The 18,741-nt window shown below is 39.7% G+C and overlaps 2 protein-coding genes across 2 annotated transcripts in view; both read left to right on the top strand.

Annotated features, from left to right (window-relative positions):
• Positions 1–9,016: 9,016 nt before the first annotated feature.
• LOC111192617 (obscurin-like) lies at positions 9,017–15,534 on the top strand. Its single transcript, XM_049486019.1, has 5 exons — positions 9,017–9,059; positions 9,113–9,379; positions 13,453–13,614; positions 13,745–13,849; positions 15,144–15,534. The coding sequence occupies exons 1-5, from the start codon at positions 9,017–9,019 to the stop codon at positions 15,452–15,454; spliced, it is 888 nt and encodes a 295-aa protein (XP_049341976.1). The 3' UTR covers positions 15,455–15,534.
• A 2,515-nt stretch (positions 15,535–18,049) lies between these two features.
• Positions 18,050–18,741, top strand: part of obscna (obscurin, cytoskeletal calmodulin and titin-interacting RhoGEF a) — an 82,724-nt gene continuing 82,032 nt past the window's right edge. The window contains exon 1 of the mRNA XM_049486018.1: positions 18,050–18,335. Coding sequence (XP_049341975.1) covers positions 18,050–18,335 — 286 coding nt within the window. The remainder of the gene's footprint in view (positions 18,336–18,741) is intronic.

Raw genomic sequence — 18,741 nt, 5'->3', positions numbered from 1 at the left:
GTGTTTATTAACATAATTCTGATCATATTTTGCTCATTCAATCAGCCCGAAAACAGACAGTTGATGGGGCGGATCGGGACGGGCTCGGGCTCATAATGGCAGTTTATGGTTCGGGCTGGGTCGGATTTTTTGGGCCCGATCCAACCTCTAGTAACAATGTAACAATGATAAATAAATTTTGTTGAGATGCACTAGTACATTCAATATGTCTAATTCCAACAGTTTTTGCTGATTTCCCTGCCTAAACACATCTGATTTAAATGAGCCATACTGTGCAGTCAGATTGATTATAGAATGATTTTTAAAAATATTCTAACAAATATATATATAGATTGAATTGATCATCTTGGCATATTTATAAATGTCAGACAAATTTGAGTTTGTCTGGAATCCAGAGCCGAGGTTGCAGTTTTTAGCTCAGACCCAAACATAGAGGTGAAAAGACAGCGTGTGCCCGAGAGCAGCGTGAAGGTCGTCTGACAGGAGAGGGGGATTTCACCGCCTCAGTAAAGAAGAGTGGAGCTCATTGATTGGGGTCGGCTGAAACTGAGACGTCCCCCAGACTGGGGTTTAAGAGATTATCTCAGAGCAGCAAATGGGCTGGGCCGTGATCACGGCTCAAGGATATGGACCTGATAAACACCAGAGTGTTTCTGTGCTGTTTGAGTGAGACAGACCTTTTACTGATGACTGAAAATACTCTTATTAATCATATTCATAGGACCACACAGTAATCGTCCAGCTTAATCACTTATTCACTTTATTTCTTTCTATTTCCTGTCATGCACGTGTCCACTGCCATGGCGAACTGTACGGCGGGGTGGACAATTTCAGTTAGACTTGGAATCTGGTTTGAATCCCGTTCATGCAGCTTGCCTTCAGTTGCTGGAGCTCTGAGCGAGCACAATTGGCCTTGGGTAGATGCCACTCTTCCCCCTCATCGCTCCTAGGGTGATGTCGATCAACACAACAGCACAAGGCTGCGTCTGTGAGCTGATGTATCAGAACCGAGTCGCTGCGCTTTCCTCCGAGTGCGCTGTAATGCTACTCGACAATGCTACATCAGCAGTAGGAAAAGAGGCGGAGTCTGACTTTACATGTATTGGAGAAGGCGTGTGCAACTGTTCATCCTCCTTGTGTTGTTGCATCACTATTGATGGTGGGAGGAAAGAAAGAAAGATCTCCTCAGGATATAGGAATGTAATATCAGGCAGAAGATTTATATAATTCATATTAGTAATTGTTAAACATGCCACAGAATGTGTCTACTTTTCTTTTGATGTCACTCAAGTCTAAGGTTACTTTCTTAAAGTATTCAAGTTTATAGCTAAAGCTAAATAAATAAGAAAAAGTGTAAACAAATTGTTAACCCTTTTAAGAATCTTTTAACTTAAATCAAATAAAACTGTATAAAATGTGTGAAAAGTCCTTTAAAGTGAAGGGCAATGTTATTTTTTTTATGTGTTTATGTGTTATGTGTTTTTTATGTTCCAAAACCACAAGCGGCAAACTCTTGATTTCATGTTCTAAAGGTTGACATCAATCCTCCACAATTTTTTTGACTTTTTGGTGCTTTTAGCGCTAGAAACGCGCACCCTCTCCGCTTTTAGACTCTTTGGCCCGTTTTCGCGCTAGAACTGTGCACTCTCTCCGCTTTTAAACTCTTTGGCCCGTTTTTCTGCGCTAGAAACGCGCAACCTCTCTGCTTTTAGATTCTTTGGCCCGTTTTTCTGCGCTAGAAATGCACACTCTCTCCGCTTTAAGACTCTTTGGCCCGTTTTTCTGTGCTAGAACTGCGCACCCTCTCCGCTTTGAGACTCTTTGGCCCGTTTTTCTGTGCTAGAACTGCGCACCCTCTCCACTTTTAGACTCTTTGGCCCGTTTTTTCTGTGCTAGAAATGCGCAAACTCTCCGCTTTTAGACTCTTTGGCCCGTTTTTCTGTGCTAGAACTGCGCACCCTCTCCGCTTTTAGACTCTTTGGCCCGTTTTTCTGTGCTAGAACTGCGCACCCTCTCCGCTTTTAGACTCTTTGGCCTGTTTTTCTGCGCTAGAACTGCGCACCCTCTCCGCTTTTAGACTCTTTGGCCCGTTTTTCTGTGCTAGAAATGCGCACCCTCTCCGCTTTTAGACTCTTTGGCCCGTTTTTCTGAGCTAGAACTGCGCACTCTCTCCGGTTTTAGACTCTCTGGCCTGTTTTTCTGCGCTAAAACTTCACTCTCAGCGCTTTTAGACTCTTTGGCCCGTTTCTGACACCTAGCGTTCAAACTTTGAATCTCACATTATAAAAACCTGCTTAACAGCGGGGCAACCTTTATTCTATTTCTAAAATACCTCGCGGGCCGCTCCAAAAAACGGGCCGTAGTTTGGACACCCCTGATTTAGAATAATTGTGCAACACCACCGACATGTTACGCAGACTCTGGCCTAAAGAATGAAGGGAGGACTTCATAACATCATTACGAGCAGGACATTTTGATCGGATCGCTCTGATTTGATCTGAAAATAAAAGTCAGCTATAATTGCATGCAGAGCTTCTTTCACAATATCCCTCGCATGTGGAGCTGATTGTAGATCTGCGTGCACGCTCGTTAAGGCGGTTGTCAGCAGGGAGGAGAGGAACAGGGCCACGGGAAATGTGAAACTCGTGGTGATGGACTCTACACAAGGACCCGGAGGCTTAAGTGCTGGCTTCAGATGTATTGTCAAGTTCTAATTTCACCCAACACTTCCTCACATGGCCACAGGTCCTCAGCAATATGGCTATTTATAAATTGCCATCAATGGTATTCTGTCTCCGCCAATCAAATTAGGCGTCAAGATAAGGGAATGTCTGTAATAATCCACCTGAACACACAGAACACACAGAGTTTCCTGAAAGAAACAGGAAGTAGAAGAACCCCTCAGTCATCACCCCTGTTTACTAAGCAGTTTAATCGAAAATGCATAAGGAGTTCAGTAAATGATCTGCAGCTGAAACTAACTACTTAAATACTGAATAACTGAGATGTTGCATCTGTAGCTCCTCCCCTCCCTTAGTTTGTAGACGGCTCATTCACATACAGACTTTAGAACAGCCCCTATCACATGGTTGTAGGCCTTCCACTATTCTCAGACTAGACTCCTCCTAATCATGGTAAATTTACTCAGAACTGTGTTTTAATGTAGTGTACTTTTACACAACTCTAGAACAGCCCTACAATCCAACTGCTGCTCATACACTGTAATGGCAGAGATATACTTGATGCCAAAGCTGATGTCCACAAGTTTTGGGATTTAGGGGATTTAGAGCCCTCTCTGTTGAGAATGGGTAATTGCATCGAGAATGCAGAAGAATCATTTTAAACTGGACGGGTGTGATGCGGTCCCTTTCAGAGCGGATGAATCCGATTCCAGGTTATGCTTTTGGTTTGCCTTTACTATGAGTGAATGAGCAACTGAGCTCTGAGTTCCCCCTTCTGAAGTCTCCACTGCTCCACCAGCCACTTGTATTTAGTCAAACTGAGTCAGATCCTCTTTGAGAGGCTCTACATGTGATGAGGTTTAGCATGGATGGTCGTTTCGGCACACTGGTGCCATTAAGCACAATATTTTCTCTCTTTTCTACTCAGAAATGCTTCTGCTTTCAGTTCAGAAACAAAATAATACAGACTGCCACTTTAACTATGCATTTGTGTAACTATCTTTCATTTGTGTGGTACGTAGGATTGCAAGAAATGAAGCAATGATGGAACTGACAGGGTCTGACACGTGTAGCACAGAGTCAAGTATGTGAACAGTTACGTTTACAACACATATCCAGCCTAATGGGGTCAAAAGCTCAACAAAATCCACCAAGAAGATGGAATGTAATGGAGGACTTTTGCGAAAAAGCCTTGGATTTTCATTAAAGCCTAAGTTCTACTCAACATAAGAGTGCCTGGTGCTTTTCAGTGGCATGCGTAGAGTGGTTTGATAGAAATAGGCCTTCTGCATGCAAATCAACCAACCATAACCCTTCTTTTCTTGAGTAAATCTTTTTTATTGAATGTTTTGTTTTAACATTAAAAAAACACTGGGGAGCAGAGTCATTATTTTGCATAAGTTCCATTGCTCAGATTCACAGGGTATAAAATAAAATACACACATATGTGGACCCCCCCTTCTAATGAATGCAATCAGCTAGTCCATGCAGAAATCTACTGCCAACAAATCTATTGGCAATAAACCAATTAGCACCATATCTAATGCCAGACATGGGCTATATGGGCATAAAACACTCGGCATTGAGCTGTTGAGCAGTGGAACTGTGTTCTCTGGAACGTTGGAGCTCTGTCCAATTCTTTTGAATGGAATGAGTTGGGAGATTGGGGATGATTAACACCCTGACTTCACTGATTTTTGCTCTTGTGGCTGAATCGGCCCAATCCCTGCAGAAGTGCTCCACAACAAAATCTAGTAGACTACACCCCTGGATAGTAGAAACAGTTAATCCAACAACAACAAAATAGAAGAATAGCTGATGTTTCATGTTTCCAGCATCTACTGTGTAACTCCCAGTCCGTTTTCACTGCAGCCAGTAGAGATGGCCACTGTCTGAAAAGCTCTCTCACACATGCTCCTGTCCGTCAAACAGACCAACAAAACAAAACTACAGAGGCTTTGCTTCATCCTCCCCTTCAGAGGAGGGGTCTGTTGACATGCAGAAGCCTGGTCACTGTCACTATCAATCACTCAATGTTGGCAATGGCTGTAAAAAGACAGGAAAATGGACATGTTCTTTTTGTTTCTATTGGAGAACATTCATCCAGCATGTCTTAACGATCTATCTAGGGGATTAAATTACTGCATTTTAGGGTGTTTACATCTTGCTGCTGCATCTAGTAGTAGTGCTGGTCTTTTTTTTTAATGCACCACAAGCCTACGAGCTTGTATGGCAAGTGATGACGTATCACCATGGCAGATAGAATCCCTTAATCTCCCTTGTCTTTCCAGCCTGGGTCACTCTCTGCTGCACTCTCAGGATCACACTGTAGATCACATATCCTGCTCTACTGTGAGAATTTACACTGACATGCCAAAATACGCAAGTCATCAGATTGCAGTATGCAATCATAAAGTGTTACCTCACAGGATGGTTTGGGAATGGCCAGACCTGTATACATTTTGACAGTGTTGTGAGTGAACGAGTTCAAAAGAACGCATTCATTGAACACGCTCATTTTTTCGTGAACGTTGAACTGAATGCAACACATTTTTTAATAAAGAGCTTGAACGTAAATTAATTCACAGTATGTGTCACGAACGGCAGACATCACTGTAAATGAACGTCGGCTAGAGAGCACAGAGCGCGAGGGCGAGAGAGAGAGAGAGAGCAACGACGAGAGCGTGGAGCACGAGGGTGAGAAAGAGAGAGAGAGGGAGAGAGAGACCAACGACGAGAGCGCGGAGGGCGAGAGAGAGAGAGAGAGAGAGAGAGAGAGAGAGACCAACAATGAGAGCATGAGGGCGAGAGAGAGAGAGAGACAGAGAGAGACCAACGACGAGAGCGTGGCGCGCTAGGGCGAGGGCGTGAGAGAGAGAGAGACCAACGACGAGAGCGCGGAGCACGAGGATGAGAAATGCGAAAAAAAAGCATTTACTAATTATCTTAATTAATCATGGGTGTGTTTTGGGAGTAACGGATGTTGGATGTGGTTGGTCCTTCTTGGTGGTATGCTGACATTACCCTGGATACCGTGGCTCTTGATGCATCACAAAGACTTGCTGTCTTGGTCACAGATGCTCCAGCAAGACGTGCACCAACAATTTGTCCTCTTTTGAACTCTGGTATGTCACCCATAATGTTGTGTGCATTGCAATATTTTGAGCAAAACTGTGCTCTTACCCTGCTAATTGAACCTTCACACTCTGCTCTTACTGGTGCAATGTGCAATTAATGAAGATTGGCCACCAGGCTGCTCCAATTTAGCCATGAAACCTCTCATACTAAAATGACAGGTGTTTCAGTTTCATTGTCCAACCCCTGTATGTATATTAAATTGAATTGCTCAGTGGGTGTATTATATACAAAACATATCAGGTTGTTCCTGTTATTTCTGTGAACCTTATTGAAAGACCAATAGTCTTCCAATTTAAAAATCAATTTATTCCTAATTTTCAGAGCATGTTTTGTCAGCAGTGCCGTCTCAAATCTAGCGGACAGTGTTGGGTTAGTGCTGTCTGATGGTGAGAGGCTGCTATGTTTATGGATAATGACACACGGCTATTTTAGAAAAGAGAGTGTGAGGAGAGATATGTCAGCTGTTCAGCATTAAGCTTCAGTCCAGCTGAAAAAAAAAACACAACACAACAGAATCGCTGGAGCTCGGGGAACCGGACCGTGCTCGGACCCGCCGTGTCCAACTCTGGCCCGGTTTTACTGCTAATCTTTGGGGATTTGTGCAAAACAAACACAAAGCTGGGATAAACTCTGTGTATCTGTTGGTGGTCTTGGTCCGCAGTTCCGTCCTCACTCTGAGAAAAGTGTGATTTTGGATTGTGAAGTGAAGCTGCTGCTGGATTCCCACCATTCAGCTGAATGAGGATGAACTGAAGAGGACTGCTGAGTGAGTACTGAACTGAGTATTGAATATACAGCTCTGAAAAAAATACGAGATTATTGATTTTACCAAATTAGAAATCTCTGGAATATAATCAAGAGGAAGATGGATGATCACAAGCCATCAAACCAAACTGAACTGCTTGAATTTTTGCACCAGGAGTAAAGCAGCATAAAGTTATCCAAAAGCAGTGTGTAAGACTGGTGGAGGAAAACATGATGCCAAGATGCATGAGAACTGTAATAAAAAAACAGGGTTATTCCACCAAATATTGATTTCTGAACTTGATTTTTAAAACTTCATAAATATGAACTTGTTTTCTTTACATTATTTAAGTTCTGAAAGTTCTGTAGCTTTTTTTGTTGTTTCAGCCATTTCTCGTTTTCTGCAAATAAATGCTCTAAATGACTTAAATATTTTTATTTGGAATTTGGGAGAAATGTTGTTTGTAATTTATAGAATAAAACAGCTATGTTTTTTTATAAATAGCAAAATCAGAGAAACTGATTCAGAAACTGAAGCAGTCTCTTAATTTTTTCCAGAGTTATATATATATCTTCCTTTGGTGATAAATGAGTATAACTGAATTATATTGTTGATACTGTTGCTGTTTAATACGTGTTTCTCCAAAACCAGCATCTTTTCAGGAGAAAGATAAAATCACTTTCAATTGAATTCAGTGTCAAGAAGTTTATTTTAGGTAATTTTAGGAAGTTTATTTAAGGAGATTTTCTATTGGTCCATTCATCAAGAAATGTTGATGTAGTGTAAATTCAAATTATGAAGTAAACAAAAAATCGACAAAAAAGGAGATACTTGCTTTTCATTGTCGTAAGGGCTTAATGGAAGCTGTTGTTTATAAATTTAACTTTATTTGTTGCACAGTTCGAGTTAGAACACTATTCAGTTTGCTAATTAATCAATTACATTGTGTTTCTTATAAGGTCTTAGACAAGTATTAAATATGTTCTTTGGAACTGGAATGTAATCTCGCGTGTGAACATGTATAAAGTGAAGTGAGATATGTTTTCACACGGTTTTGTTGTTGTTAATGAGGTTCTTAACTTATCAAATTTCATATGATCTCAAATTTCACCTTCGTCATCCAGCTCAATTATACCCAGCCCCCCCCGCCCCCCCGCAGTGCTGATGACTGAAGGACGGTCATTACAGAGACGGATCACAGATGTTTGTCCCCTGCTGTTCTCGTTTTGGCTCCAGCATGGCTGTGATATTTTGCTGTGTTTTTTGTCGTGCCTAAATGAACCAGCAGGTTATGATGCACAGCAAATTTCTGGAGTTAAACAAAATGTGTGAAAGTGTTCAATTGTGTGAGTTTATTCTCCTACTTAATCTACAAGTTGGCGGTGTAGTATTTCAGAGTTTATTCCAAGGTGTTGGGGAGCGTGACTCTCTAATGGGCGTGTCTCCCAGTCCTAGCTCACCGTCAGTGTTATAATCCTTCCATGGGGTGTTTCATGATATTTTACATAATGGTTATTTGCCTAGCCGACGTGTTGTTGGCTGTAAGAGCAAGTTACCATCTTCTGCACCGTAAAGTGTGACCGTAAAGTGCTGTAATGCACTGAGAACTGCAATGCAGCATTAAAGTTGCCATGCGTTGAAAAAATATACACTTGCGTACACTTGTTGAGTGTGAAATTGTAATTGTAATCAGTAATGATGCTTTTTGTTGCCATTTTTACTCCTAAATGTTGAAGGATTTTAAAATATTCTAAAGTTTTTTTTTTTTATAATATTAGTTTAATAACATACATTTTTGCATTAATTGTTAACACTGTGAAGGAGTTTAAAATAGGTAAAATTAACCCCAGCTGAGAGCTGTATTTTACTCTAGATGGGAAAAGTATTTTAACTTTTTTTTTTAACTTTTTAATAGTTCAGATTTAACTACTGAACAAAGTTAAAAGGCCACTTTCCAAAAAATAGTTACTTTAACTCTGTCATAGAGTGTATTTTATATAATTTACAAATGAAGCAATGTTTATTAGCCCTTGGCCAAACATACTGTATGTAATATAAATGTGTAAAGGGGGGGGGGGGGGGGGGGTGTACAGTGTTTCTCGAAAATGTGTTTTGATATATGTGTTTCACACAAAATGAGCCAATGCCAATGAGTTTGAGTTAGAAAAAATATATTTTTAGTATCATTTGATGAAAAACGAAAACGGGTCCCACAGACCCGAACATAAAACAAGGGTTAAATGTGACCCGACACACAAAATAACAGGATGAAAAAAGATCAGTTTTATCAGTTAGAAAATGTGATAATTGTCTGAATAGCTGTCCTGGATCACTTTTCCAAGACAGTATTCATAATGCTGATAAAGTATGATTATTTATTCAAAAACAGGACATGGTGACCCGGGGGAACTTAGATGAGCGCTGAGTAATGAGGAGGAAGATCCATCATGGCATGCAAGGAACACTCTGCTCAGAACTGTGTGATATTCTACTCTGTATAAAGACGCAGCATTTTCTCACTATAAGCTCCTCATATTTCTGGGTTTAGTGCAGAAGATCGAGGTGCTGAAGGGTCTGGAGGACGTGACGCTGTGTGAGAAGGAGGCCCACACCTTCGAGGTGATCCTGAGCCATTCTTACGTCCGCGGCACCTGGAGCAGGAATGGGGTTCCGCTCAAATCCAAGCCCACTTGCAGGATCTCAGCTCAGGGGAAGACTCACACTCTGACCCTGACCCGGCTCTCTCTGTCAGATATGGGTCTGATCTGCTTTCAGGCAGAGGGAGCCGAGAGCTCAGCTACTCTCACAGTAACAGGTAGCATAACAGTTTTGTTTCACTGATTAAAAAATGTGTTTCATATAACGTTGGTTTGGGAATCCTTTAAAAATAAAAAATAAATAGCTTACATATGGTGGAAACCTTGGTATTTCCTGCTCCTGGGCTTACCCCACACTGACCCCTAAAGGACACACTTTTCACATGCATTTGTGGACAAGCTGAGAGTTACAGATAGAGATTCAGAAGTAAGAGAAGCATGCAGAAGGAGGTGCACAAGATATCGTTACACAGATATCTTGTGCAGCTCCACCAAAGTTTCATAGTGCAGTAATAGCATGTTGAGCCCCAGTGAGCAATGATAGAGACATAGTTTTAGTGTTACCTCCAGAGGTGACTTGGGCAACTATGAGTATTTATCTTGTGATTAAGTGAGGTTGAACACTGGCCAGTCAGCTGTTATCTACCCCAGGTGTTCCTTGTCAGCTGCAGTGTATAAGTAGCCCTTTTGTTTCAGTGTTTATTTCCTGCTTTTTAGCTTGTTGGAAATGTAGGAAATGTAAAATGCAATTATACTTATTTTAGTGGTGTCAATTAAAATAGAAGTATATTGTCAGGTCTTTTGTCTGTCTGGTTCTCATGTCTGTGTTATTCTCAGGTCTGTGTTTCATTCCCAGTGTTTTTCCACTCACCTGTGTTCATTTGTAGCTCCGCCCCTTCGTCCCAGGTGTTTCCTGTTCCCTGTGTGTGTGCACCTCTATTTAAGGTCCGTGTTCCATTTCCCCGGTGTCGATCCTTGTACGTTTATCGTCTGTCAGTACTCCATGTTTTCCCAAGTTTCCTCAGTCCTGTTTTTTCAATAAATCCCTTTTGTTTGCATATGCGTCCGCCTCCGCGTCCTCCCTACACCCCACACCTGACATATATACTCATTTGTTTGAGGGGAAATAAAAATCAATAAACCACCAATAAACCACACAAGCACATTGTCTCCTCTGATTGGTCAGAGATGGTCAAAGACACGGGAGCAAGAAAGTAAATATAGAGAAAGAAATCAATTCTGTGTTCCAGTGTTAAGCTGCTTTAACACAGAACGTTGGAAATTTGCAGGGCTTTTAAACACAGTGTCTTTTTAATGGGACATGCAGCGCAGGTGTATTAAACCGAGTGCCATGCCTGCAATCAGTGAATGCAGCACAGACCTTGTATGTAAACAGCATGGACAGCAGAGACAGCGTTTGTTTATAGCAGTATATTATCAGCCTTATCAACAGTTTAGCTCAATTAAAAGAAGTACATTTGCTAGCAGGGTCAGATCGAAACCAGATCACGTTTTCACCACAAGTGAAACGCTCCAGAAAAAATGAAAAACGCTGGAACTCAGGTAGGGCTGGGCGATATGGAAAAAAATCTTATCACAATATAGTTTTTCATATCAGCCGATACCATCGATATATATCACAATATAAATCAAATCACTTTCTGTTACACTTAAAGGTTTCTTTTTACTCATAAGTGACAGAATAAGGGAGTTATGGCCAAAATCACAGCTAAATCGCCAGCTCAGAGCCTTGTGAACAGACACTAGGATGTCCACATCTTGCCAGGTGGGTAAAAGGTGCTCAGACAGCTTTTAAATTAATTTTAAAAAGTCATTATACATCCACACAGGTCTGGAACTCCCCCATATGTATGGCCCTTAAAACAAGTAAAAGGGGACAAATATATAAACTGGTACTTGGCTGAGCAGAGGCAGTTCAGCGCGCTGCCTGATCGCGTGCTGCGCCTGTTCACAGCGCTACTTAAGCGTGAAATAGAAAATAAAGTTTATCGAATCCTATCGTCCGTCTTATTATAGTTATCACGATATATATTTTCCTCGATAGCTACCATTATCATTTTATCGCCCAGCACTAAACTCAGGACTTTATTTTAAATATATTTAGAATCCTAGAACTTGCTAGTTATTATCATTTGGGAAAAACCAAGTCAAAAATTGGATTCTATGTTCATTGAAATTCCCAGAAAATCATACACTGTAAAAAAAAACACCGTAAAATTTACGGTAAAATACTGGCAGCTGTGGTTGCCAGAATTTTACCGTAAAATAAACAGTTGCCAAGAATTATACTGTAATATCTTTTACATGGCAACCGTTTATTTTACGGTAAAATTCTGGCAACCACAGCTGCCAGTATTTCACCGTAAAATAAACAGTTGTAAATGTATAAAATATTACAGTTTAATTCTTTTCAACAGTAAATTTCACATTCATAAACCGTTTTGTTTACAGTATATTCTTGTAAAAAAAAGTATATTACATTGTAAAAAGCCTACTGTAAAAAAAATTCTTGTCAAATTTACGGTGAAAAATTGGCAGCTGTGGTTGCCATTTTTTACCGTAAAAAATACAGTGATATTGTATATGGCTTTACAGTAAGGTATTTTAACACTTGTAAAAACAACAGTTTGAAAATGTACCAATAAAGAGGAGTTACTGTTAAAATAACGGTGAAATTGTGTATAAACTCATGGTATAGCTGAACAATTCACAACGTAACCCTGTTGCTTTTTAAGTGAAAAACTATCCATTCCACAGCATTTATTGTCCTATTTTATGGTCATTTTTTGTTAAAACACTTGGTATGTGGTTGTGCAATAATTTTGATTCTCGCTGTAAACGTGTGTTGTTAACAACATACAGTTTTAAACAGCATGATCTTTATCAAAATCACTTCATTAACTGGACTACTGCTCACTTACAGCACAGAGATGTGCTCGGAGAGTAAAATCACTTATATACTCATAGTGTAAAACCCAGCCAGGTGGATAAAACCGCTATGAAACTACATCATGGTGACTTCTCTAAACTAAACATCTAATTAACATAACCACGCCCCATAGACAGCTGCGTTACATCCCATTCAGACCCTGCGGATATCAATAAAATCCAGGAGCAAACAAACTCATTATATACAATGCCCTAATAATATCCTTCTCCTTCAATGTAATATACTTTTTTTTCACAAGAATATACTGTAAACAAAACGGTTTATGAATATGAAATTTACTGTTGACAAGAATTAAACTGTAATATCTTATACATTTGCAACTGTTTATTTTACGGTGAAATTCTGGCAACCACAGCTGCCAGTATTTTACCGTAAATTTTACATTTTTTCTCAGTGATTATACAGTAATATGCTGTTTTTAATATTACAATCTATTACCATTGCCATGTCAGTTTTTTAATTTATGGTAATTCAATGTTTATTCTACAACAATAAGCTAGTTCTTGCTTTACGGTTTATTTCTGTTGCCATTTCACAGTTTTTCACTGTAATTTTCACGGACATTTTTTACAGTATTCAATGGTGAAAAGAATATTATTCATGACAAATAAATGTAGAAATTACAGTTTTAGCCGTTATCCAAATAATATGGAAATTTATTAATGGCTTGTGTATTTAACAGTAAAAAAAAATATTAATCACAAAAAATGAATGTAGAAATTACGGTTTTGCCTGTTGAGTAAAAATACGGAAATGTAATTATGGCTTGTATATTTAACAGTAAAAACATGTATTATTCACAAAACATGAATGTAGAAAATACAGTTTTGCTTGTTTAATAAAAATACGGAAATGTAATACTGGCTTGTATATTTTACAGTAAAAACATGTATTATTCACAAAAAATGAATGTAGAAATTACGGTTTTGGCTGTTATCTAAATAATACGGAAATGTAATAATGGCTTGTATATTTAACAAAGAAAAAATGTATTATTCACAAAAAAATAATGTAGAAATTACGGTTTTACCAGTTATCCAAAAATACGGAAAATTTCTGTTATAAACACAGTGCAAGAGAATTTTACGTTGAAATAATGTATTTTTTCCAGAGAAAATGTGTAAAAATTAGTGTATTGGATGATATATGAATTTACGGTATTTTGTTGTTACCGAAACAGTATTTAGCCTTTTTAGCGTTTACAGTCTTTTACTGTCATGGTTTGACAGTTTTTCACCGTAAATTCTATGGACATTTTTTACAGTGTACTTACCTGGTATGGGTTGAGTTTTTTAATAAATCCCTCCTTCTTTCCTCCAGCCAGAGATATAGAGATAGTAAAGCATCTTCAGGACATCAGTGTGACAGAGCGAGAGACAGTGACGCTGGTGTGTGAGGTAAACCTGGAGGAAGTGGACGGGAAATGGTTCAAGAACAGCAGCAGAATAAAAGCGGGAGACAACGTTAAGATCAGACGTGAAGGTGAGGATTTGGATTGAGAATGGGGAGGCTGTTTAGTTGAATAACATAATAATCATTCATCAAAGGTTTTTTTTTGTTTTATAAAAGTAAAAAGTGCACTAAATGAATGTATTTCTAAACTTAAACACAGATAAAACTCACTCACTGACCTTCAGAGCCGTGAAGCCAGAGGATGCCGGGGAGATCATGTTTATGGCTGAGAGAGTTTCATCGACGGCAGTGCTGACAGTTACAGGTAAAATGTAGTCACTTAACTATTACTTTAAAAATACTACTTTCTAGTAAAGCTATACAAATAATCTCCAGACAAAGATATTTACTGCAAAAAGACTATATATATTTTTGTCACATCTTGTCACACTTGCCTTGTTTCCTGTCTGTCCTCGTGCCTGTGTGGTCCCCACGTGACCTGTGCTCTTGTGTTCTGTCTCAGTACTTTTCCACCTGTGTGTAATTTGTAGCTCCGCCCCCTAGCCCCAGGTGTTTCCACTTCCCGTGTGTGTTATATAGTCCTCCTGTGCCAGTGTTTGCTTGTCGGTCTTTGCACCTTCCCATGTTGTTTTGTCGCTCCACGTTTATCCTATAGCTCTAGTTTTTCTTGCTCAGTGTTTTTCCCTGTTTATTTCCTAGTTTAGTTTATTCTTTCTTGTTTTAGTTTCCTTGTTTGTTAGCCTCCCTGTTTGTTTATATTTTGTTTACCTCTCGTTTGTTTTGGTTTGTTTCCTTGTTTCTTTGTTTATTTGTTATTTATTTAATAAATCAGCCTTACCTTCATTTGCGTCCCTTTGCGCATCCCTGTCTTCCTGCCTGGTATTCCTGACAATTTTAGCAAAAAAAAAAAAAAAACTCTGATATATAGTTTAAAGACCAGAGCATTATAGGAAGTGCATTAGTGAAATCATACGGTAAGTTAGGACAACATAGCAAATTTTACTCATCACTAATAAGAGTGATAAAGTAATTATAATTAAGTTTACCAACAAAGATAAATATTTGTAACCTTTGTGTGGTGTTCATATTTTTGTTACTCACAAATTAAGCAATTTCACATAAAAATGCTTTACACATTCTTGCTTCACCTAAATTGCAAGCAATATAAACAGCTTATATGGTTAATATTTGCCCTTTACCTTTCTTATGTTGCATTTCTTTCAAAAAGTGCTACTCTTTTTTGTATTATTTTTTTAATAAAATGTAAAAGAAAATGAATTTAACTCAAGATATGAGTAGAAAATTTGTTTAGTTTCAAATTTACAAATGAAGCAATGTTTATTAGCCCTTGGCCAAACACACTGTATGTAATATAAATGGTTGGGGGGGGGGGGGGGGGTGTACAGTGTGTGTTTATCGAAAATGTGTTTTGATATATGTTTTTTACAAAAAATGAGCAAATGCCAATGAGTTTGAGTTAGAAAATATATTTTTTTAGTATCATTTGATGAAAAATGAAAACGGGTCCCACAGACCCGAACACCACACAAGAGTTAAACACATCTTAATTTTCGGCTGTGTTAATCTTCTTCCTGCAGAGCTTCCGGTTCATATCACACGGCCACTCCGGGTGAAGATCGCCATGTATAAACACAGGGCACTGCTGGAGTGCCAGCTCTCCCGCGCCAACGCTGAGGTCACATGGTACAAGAGGAACCGTGAAATCGTATCTCACGGGAAATATCAGGTGGTGAGTGATGGTGTTTACAGACAGCTCACCATTGACGAAGTGGGCACTTCAGATGAGGACATCTTCACCTGTGATGCTGTTGATGACTCCACTTCCTGTCAGCTGTTTGTGGAGGGTGAGCTACTCATAGCTGTTTGTGGACGGCCCAACCTGTGCTAATGCTAACGTTTTAGTTTTTACGCGAATGTTTGCGATGATTACATTTTAATGAATGGGAATTAAGTATGTATGCAATGCATAGAAAGGAGGAAAAGCTTAAAGTAACAAAATGAAAAATGTATTGTCGTTCCTGGATTCTAACTGATATAATTCAATATATGCTTACGTAAAATGTTGATAAAAAAAAAACACAAATATATTTCATGAACTTTGATTTTGTGACAATTGCCTATGCTAGTTTTGTAATTATTAAGATTTGTGAACAACATTTAACTACAAATATGCAATTATTATGAAACTTGAACAATGCTGCATATAATAGCTCAAAAACGAGAATATTTTTGGAGCTGTGACTGTACTGTATATTGCTTTCTTGGAGAAGCCCATTTCTTTCTGCAATCCAGAATGACATCATATAAAGTTCATTTGACGTTTAAGTCAAATGGGGATCGCAGACAATGTGCTGTCATGGTTCAGATCGTACCTCACTGGGCGCTCGTTCAAGGTGTCGTGGCAAGGACAGCTGTCCTCAGCCCGCTCCTTATCCACTGGGGTTCCCCAAGGTTCGGTACTGGGACCCCTACTCTTCTCCATATACACCACCTCTCTTGGTCAGGTTGTCCGCTCACACGGATTTTCCTACCATTGCTTTGCGGATGACACCCAGCTGTACCTGTCGTTCTCACCTGAAGATCACTCAATCTCTGCACGGATATCGCAGTGTCTCTCTGACATATCCTCATGGATGAAGGAGCATCACCTTCAATTAAATCTCTCAAAGACTGAACTTCTGGTTATACCAGCAAAACCATCTTTTCAACACAACTCTATAAGTATCGACTCTTTCTCTCTCTCACCGACAAAGGTTGCTAGGAACCTGGGTGTTCTGGTTGATGACCAACTCTCTTTCACGCACCATGTGGCCTCAGTTGCTCGGTCCTGCCGCTTTGCGCTCTATAACATCCGAAAAATTAGATCGTTCTTGACGCAACAGGCCACCCAACTCCTGGTGCAAGCGGTCGTCATCTCACGCCTCGACTACTGCAATGCCCTGCTAACTGGCCTCCCGGCCTGTGTAGTAAAACCACTCCAGATGATCCAGAACGCAGCAGCACGTCTGGTCTTCAACCAGCCAAAACGGGCACATGTCACCCCGCTGCTCATTGAGCTCCATTGGCTACCAGTTGATGCTCGCATCAAATTCAAAGCTCTTACAATCGCCTACAAGGTGATGACAGAACAGGCTCCTTCCTACCTGCACTCGCTCCTGAAGGCTTACGCTACCTCCCGGCCGCTGCGCTCCTCCAATGAACGTCGCCTCGCTTTGCCAAACATTCACACAAAGCAATCCAGACTGTTCTCATACAGAGTTCCCCAATGGTGGAACAAACTACCTTCCACTACCAGATCAGGAGAATCTCTCACTATCTTTAAGAAACTCCTGAAGACAGAGCTCTTCAAAGAGCACTTACTCTCTTAACACCTCTAACACACTAACTACTTCTAACCTCATTTCCTTCTTCCCCTCCTTCACTCCTCTATCCTATTATTCCCCTTTGACCTCCTTTTATCCCTATCCAAAGATGTTTTACCTTTAAACTTATTTTACATTGTACTTGACTATTGTAAGTCGCTTTGGACAAAAGCGTCTGCCAAATGTAATGTAATGTAATGTAATGTAAAGTTCATTATTACTCTACGTGAGTTATACTGTAGTTATTGGTGGATGCTACAGCAGAGTGTTAAAAAAAAAGTGTTTAATGTTAAAATTTCGGCCCCATTTATATAATAAGTGTCCCTAAGTACTATGTAGTTACACGGTAACAATCCATGTAACAACAGTGTAACTACTAATGAAGTACACATTGGTACAGATTAACTACAGATTTACAGGTTATGTAATTACACATGTGTATTAAGGTTAATTTTGACTTGTGTAAGTACACATGTGTACCAGGGTGAGTGTACTTTTACATGTAATAGAGCAAATGTACTTACACATGTGTAACAACGAGTGTGTACTTACAAATGTGTAACAACGTGTGTGTACTTACACATGTGTACCAATGTGTGTGTACTTACACATGTGTAATATTGTGTGTGATAAGTTGAGTATAAACTTATCCAACAGCTATTGTCTACTACACACACTATTACACATTAGTAAGTACACACATTGTTACAAATGTGTAAGTACACTTGCTCTATTACATGTGTAAGTACACTCACCCTGGTACACATGTGTACTTACACAAGTCAAAATTAACCTTAATACACATGTGTAATTACATAACCTGTAAATGTGTAGTTAATCTGTAACAATGTGTACTTCATCAGTAGTTACACTGTAGTTACATGGATTGTTACCATGTAACTACATAGTACTTAGGGACACTTATTATAAAGTGGGACCAAAAATTCCAATTCCAAATTGGTCATACATCTTCCAGATGTTCTGTAGTAAAAATACATTATTTCACGTTTCCACGTAAAATAAATCCCATCTAAATTGGTGAGCAAAGAAATCATCTTACTGTTAGGACTAATTGTGTTTAATTGATATTTTTCAGCTGGTACCTTTACAGCTTGTAAATTATGCCTGTCTTTCCAGAGCAGGCCATCAGCATTGTGCGTGGGCTGAGCTCAGTGGAGGTAATGGAGCCTAAGGAAGCTCGCTTCAGAGTGGAAACCAGTATCAAGGCAGAGCGAGCTCCCAAGTGGACTTTAAATGGAGCGCTGCTGTTCTCCAGCCCGGAGGTGAAGATCGAGAGGGAAGGAACCTCCCACCGGCTCATCTTCACCAACACGGACAGCAGCATGTGTGGCACTGTCCAGTTCAGCTCAGGGAAGAGCAGAACCACTGCAGAGCTCACCGTTACAGGTAAACATCTACCTCATCTGGAGATATACAGGGGTTGGACAATGAAACTGAAACACTTGTTTTTAAACCACAATAATTCATAGTCCCTACAGACAGTTCTGGAGGAAACAGGAGAGTTGAGGTGCACATTGAATTCTGCCGTGATTTGATCAGCCGTGGTTTTATGTTTTTTGGATACAATCCGGGTTAGCACCCAAACATCCCTTTCAGACAGATTCCTCTTACAGTGTCCACAGTTAATCCTGTTGGATGTGGTTGGTCCTTCTTGGTGGTATGCTGACATTACCCTGGATACCGTGGCTCTTGATGCATCACAAAGACTTGCTGTCTTGGTCACAGATGTGCCAGCAAGACGTGCACCAACAATTTGTTCTTTTTTGAACTCTGGTATTTCACCCATAATGTT

The sequence above is a fragment of the Astyanax mexicanus genome, chromosome 12 (genome assembly GCF_023375975.1).
Source record: "Astyanax mexicanus isolate ESR-SI-001 chromosome 12, AstMex3_surface, whole genome shotgun sequence".
Classification (NCBI taxonomy): Eukaryota; Metazoa; Chordata; class Actinopteri; order Characiformes; family Acestrorhamphidae; genus Astyanax; species Astyanax mexicanus.
This window is presented reverse-complemented; position numbering and strand designations above follow the sequence as displayed.

Coding starts and splice junctions, on each gene's coding strand:
- LOC111192617 (XM_049486019.1), top strand. CDS start 9,017: ATGCAAGGAACACTCTGCTCAGAACTGTGTGATATTCTACTCT. Junction 9,060..9,112: donor ACTGTGTGATATTCTACTCT/GTATAAAGACGC, acceptor TTCTGGGTTTAG/TGCAGAAGATCGAGGTGCTG. Junction 13,615..13,744: donor CGTTAAGATCAGACGTGAAG/GTGAGGATTTGG, acceptor ACTTAAACACAG/ATAAAACTCACTCACTGACC.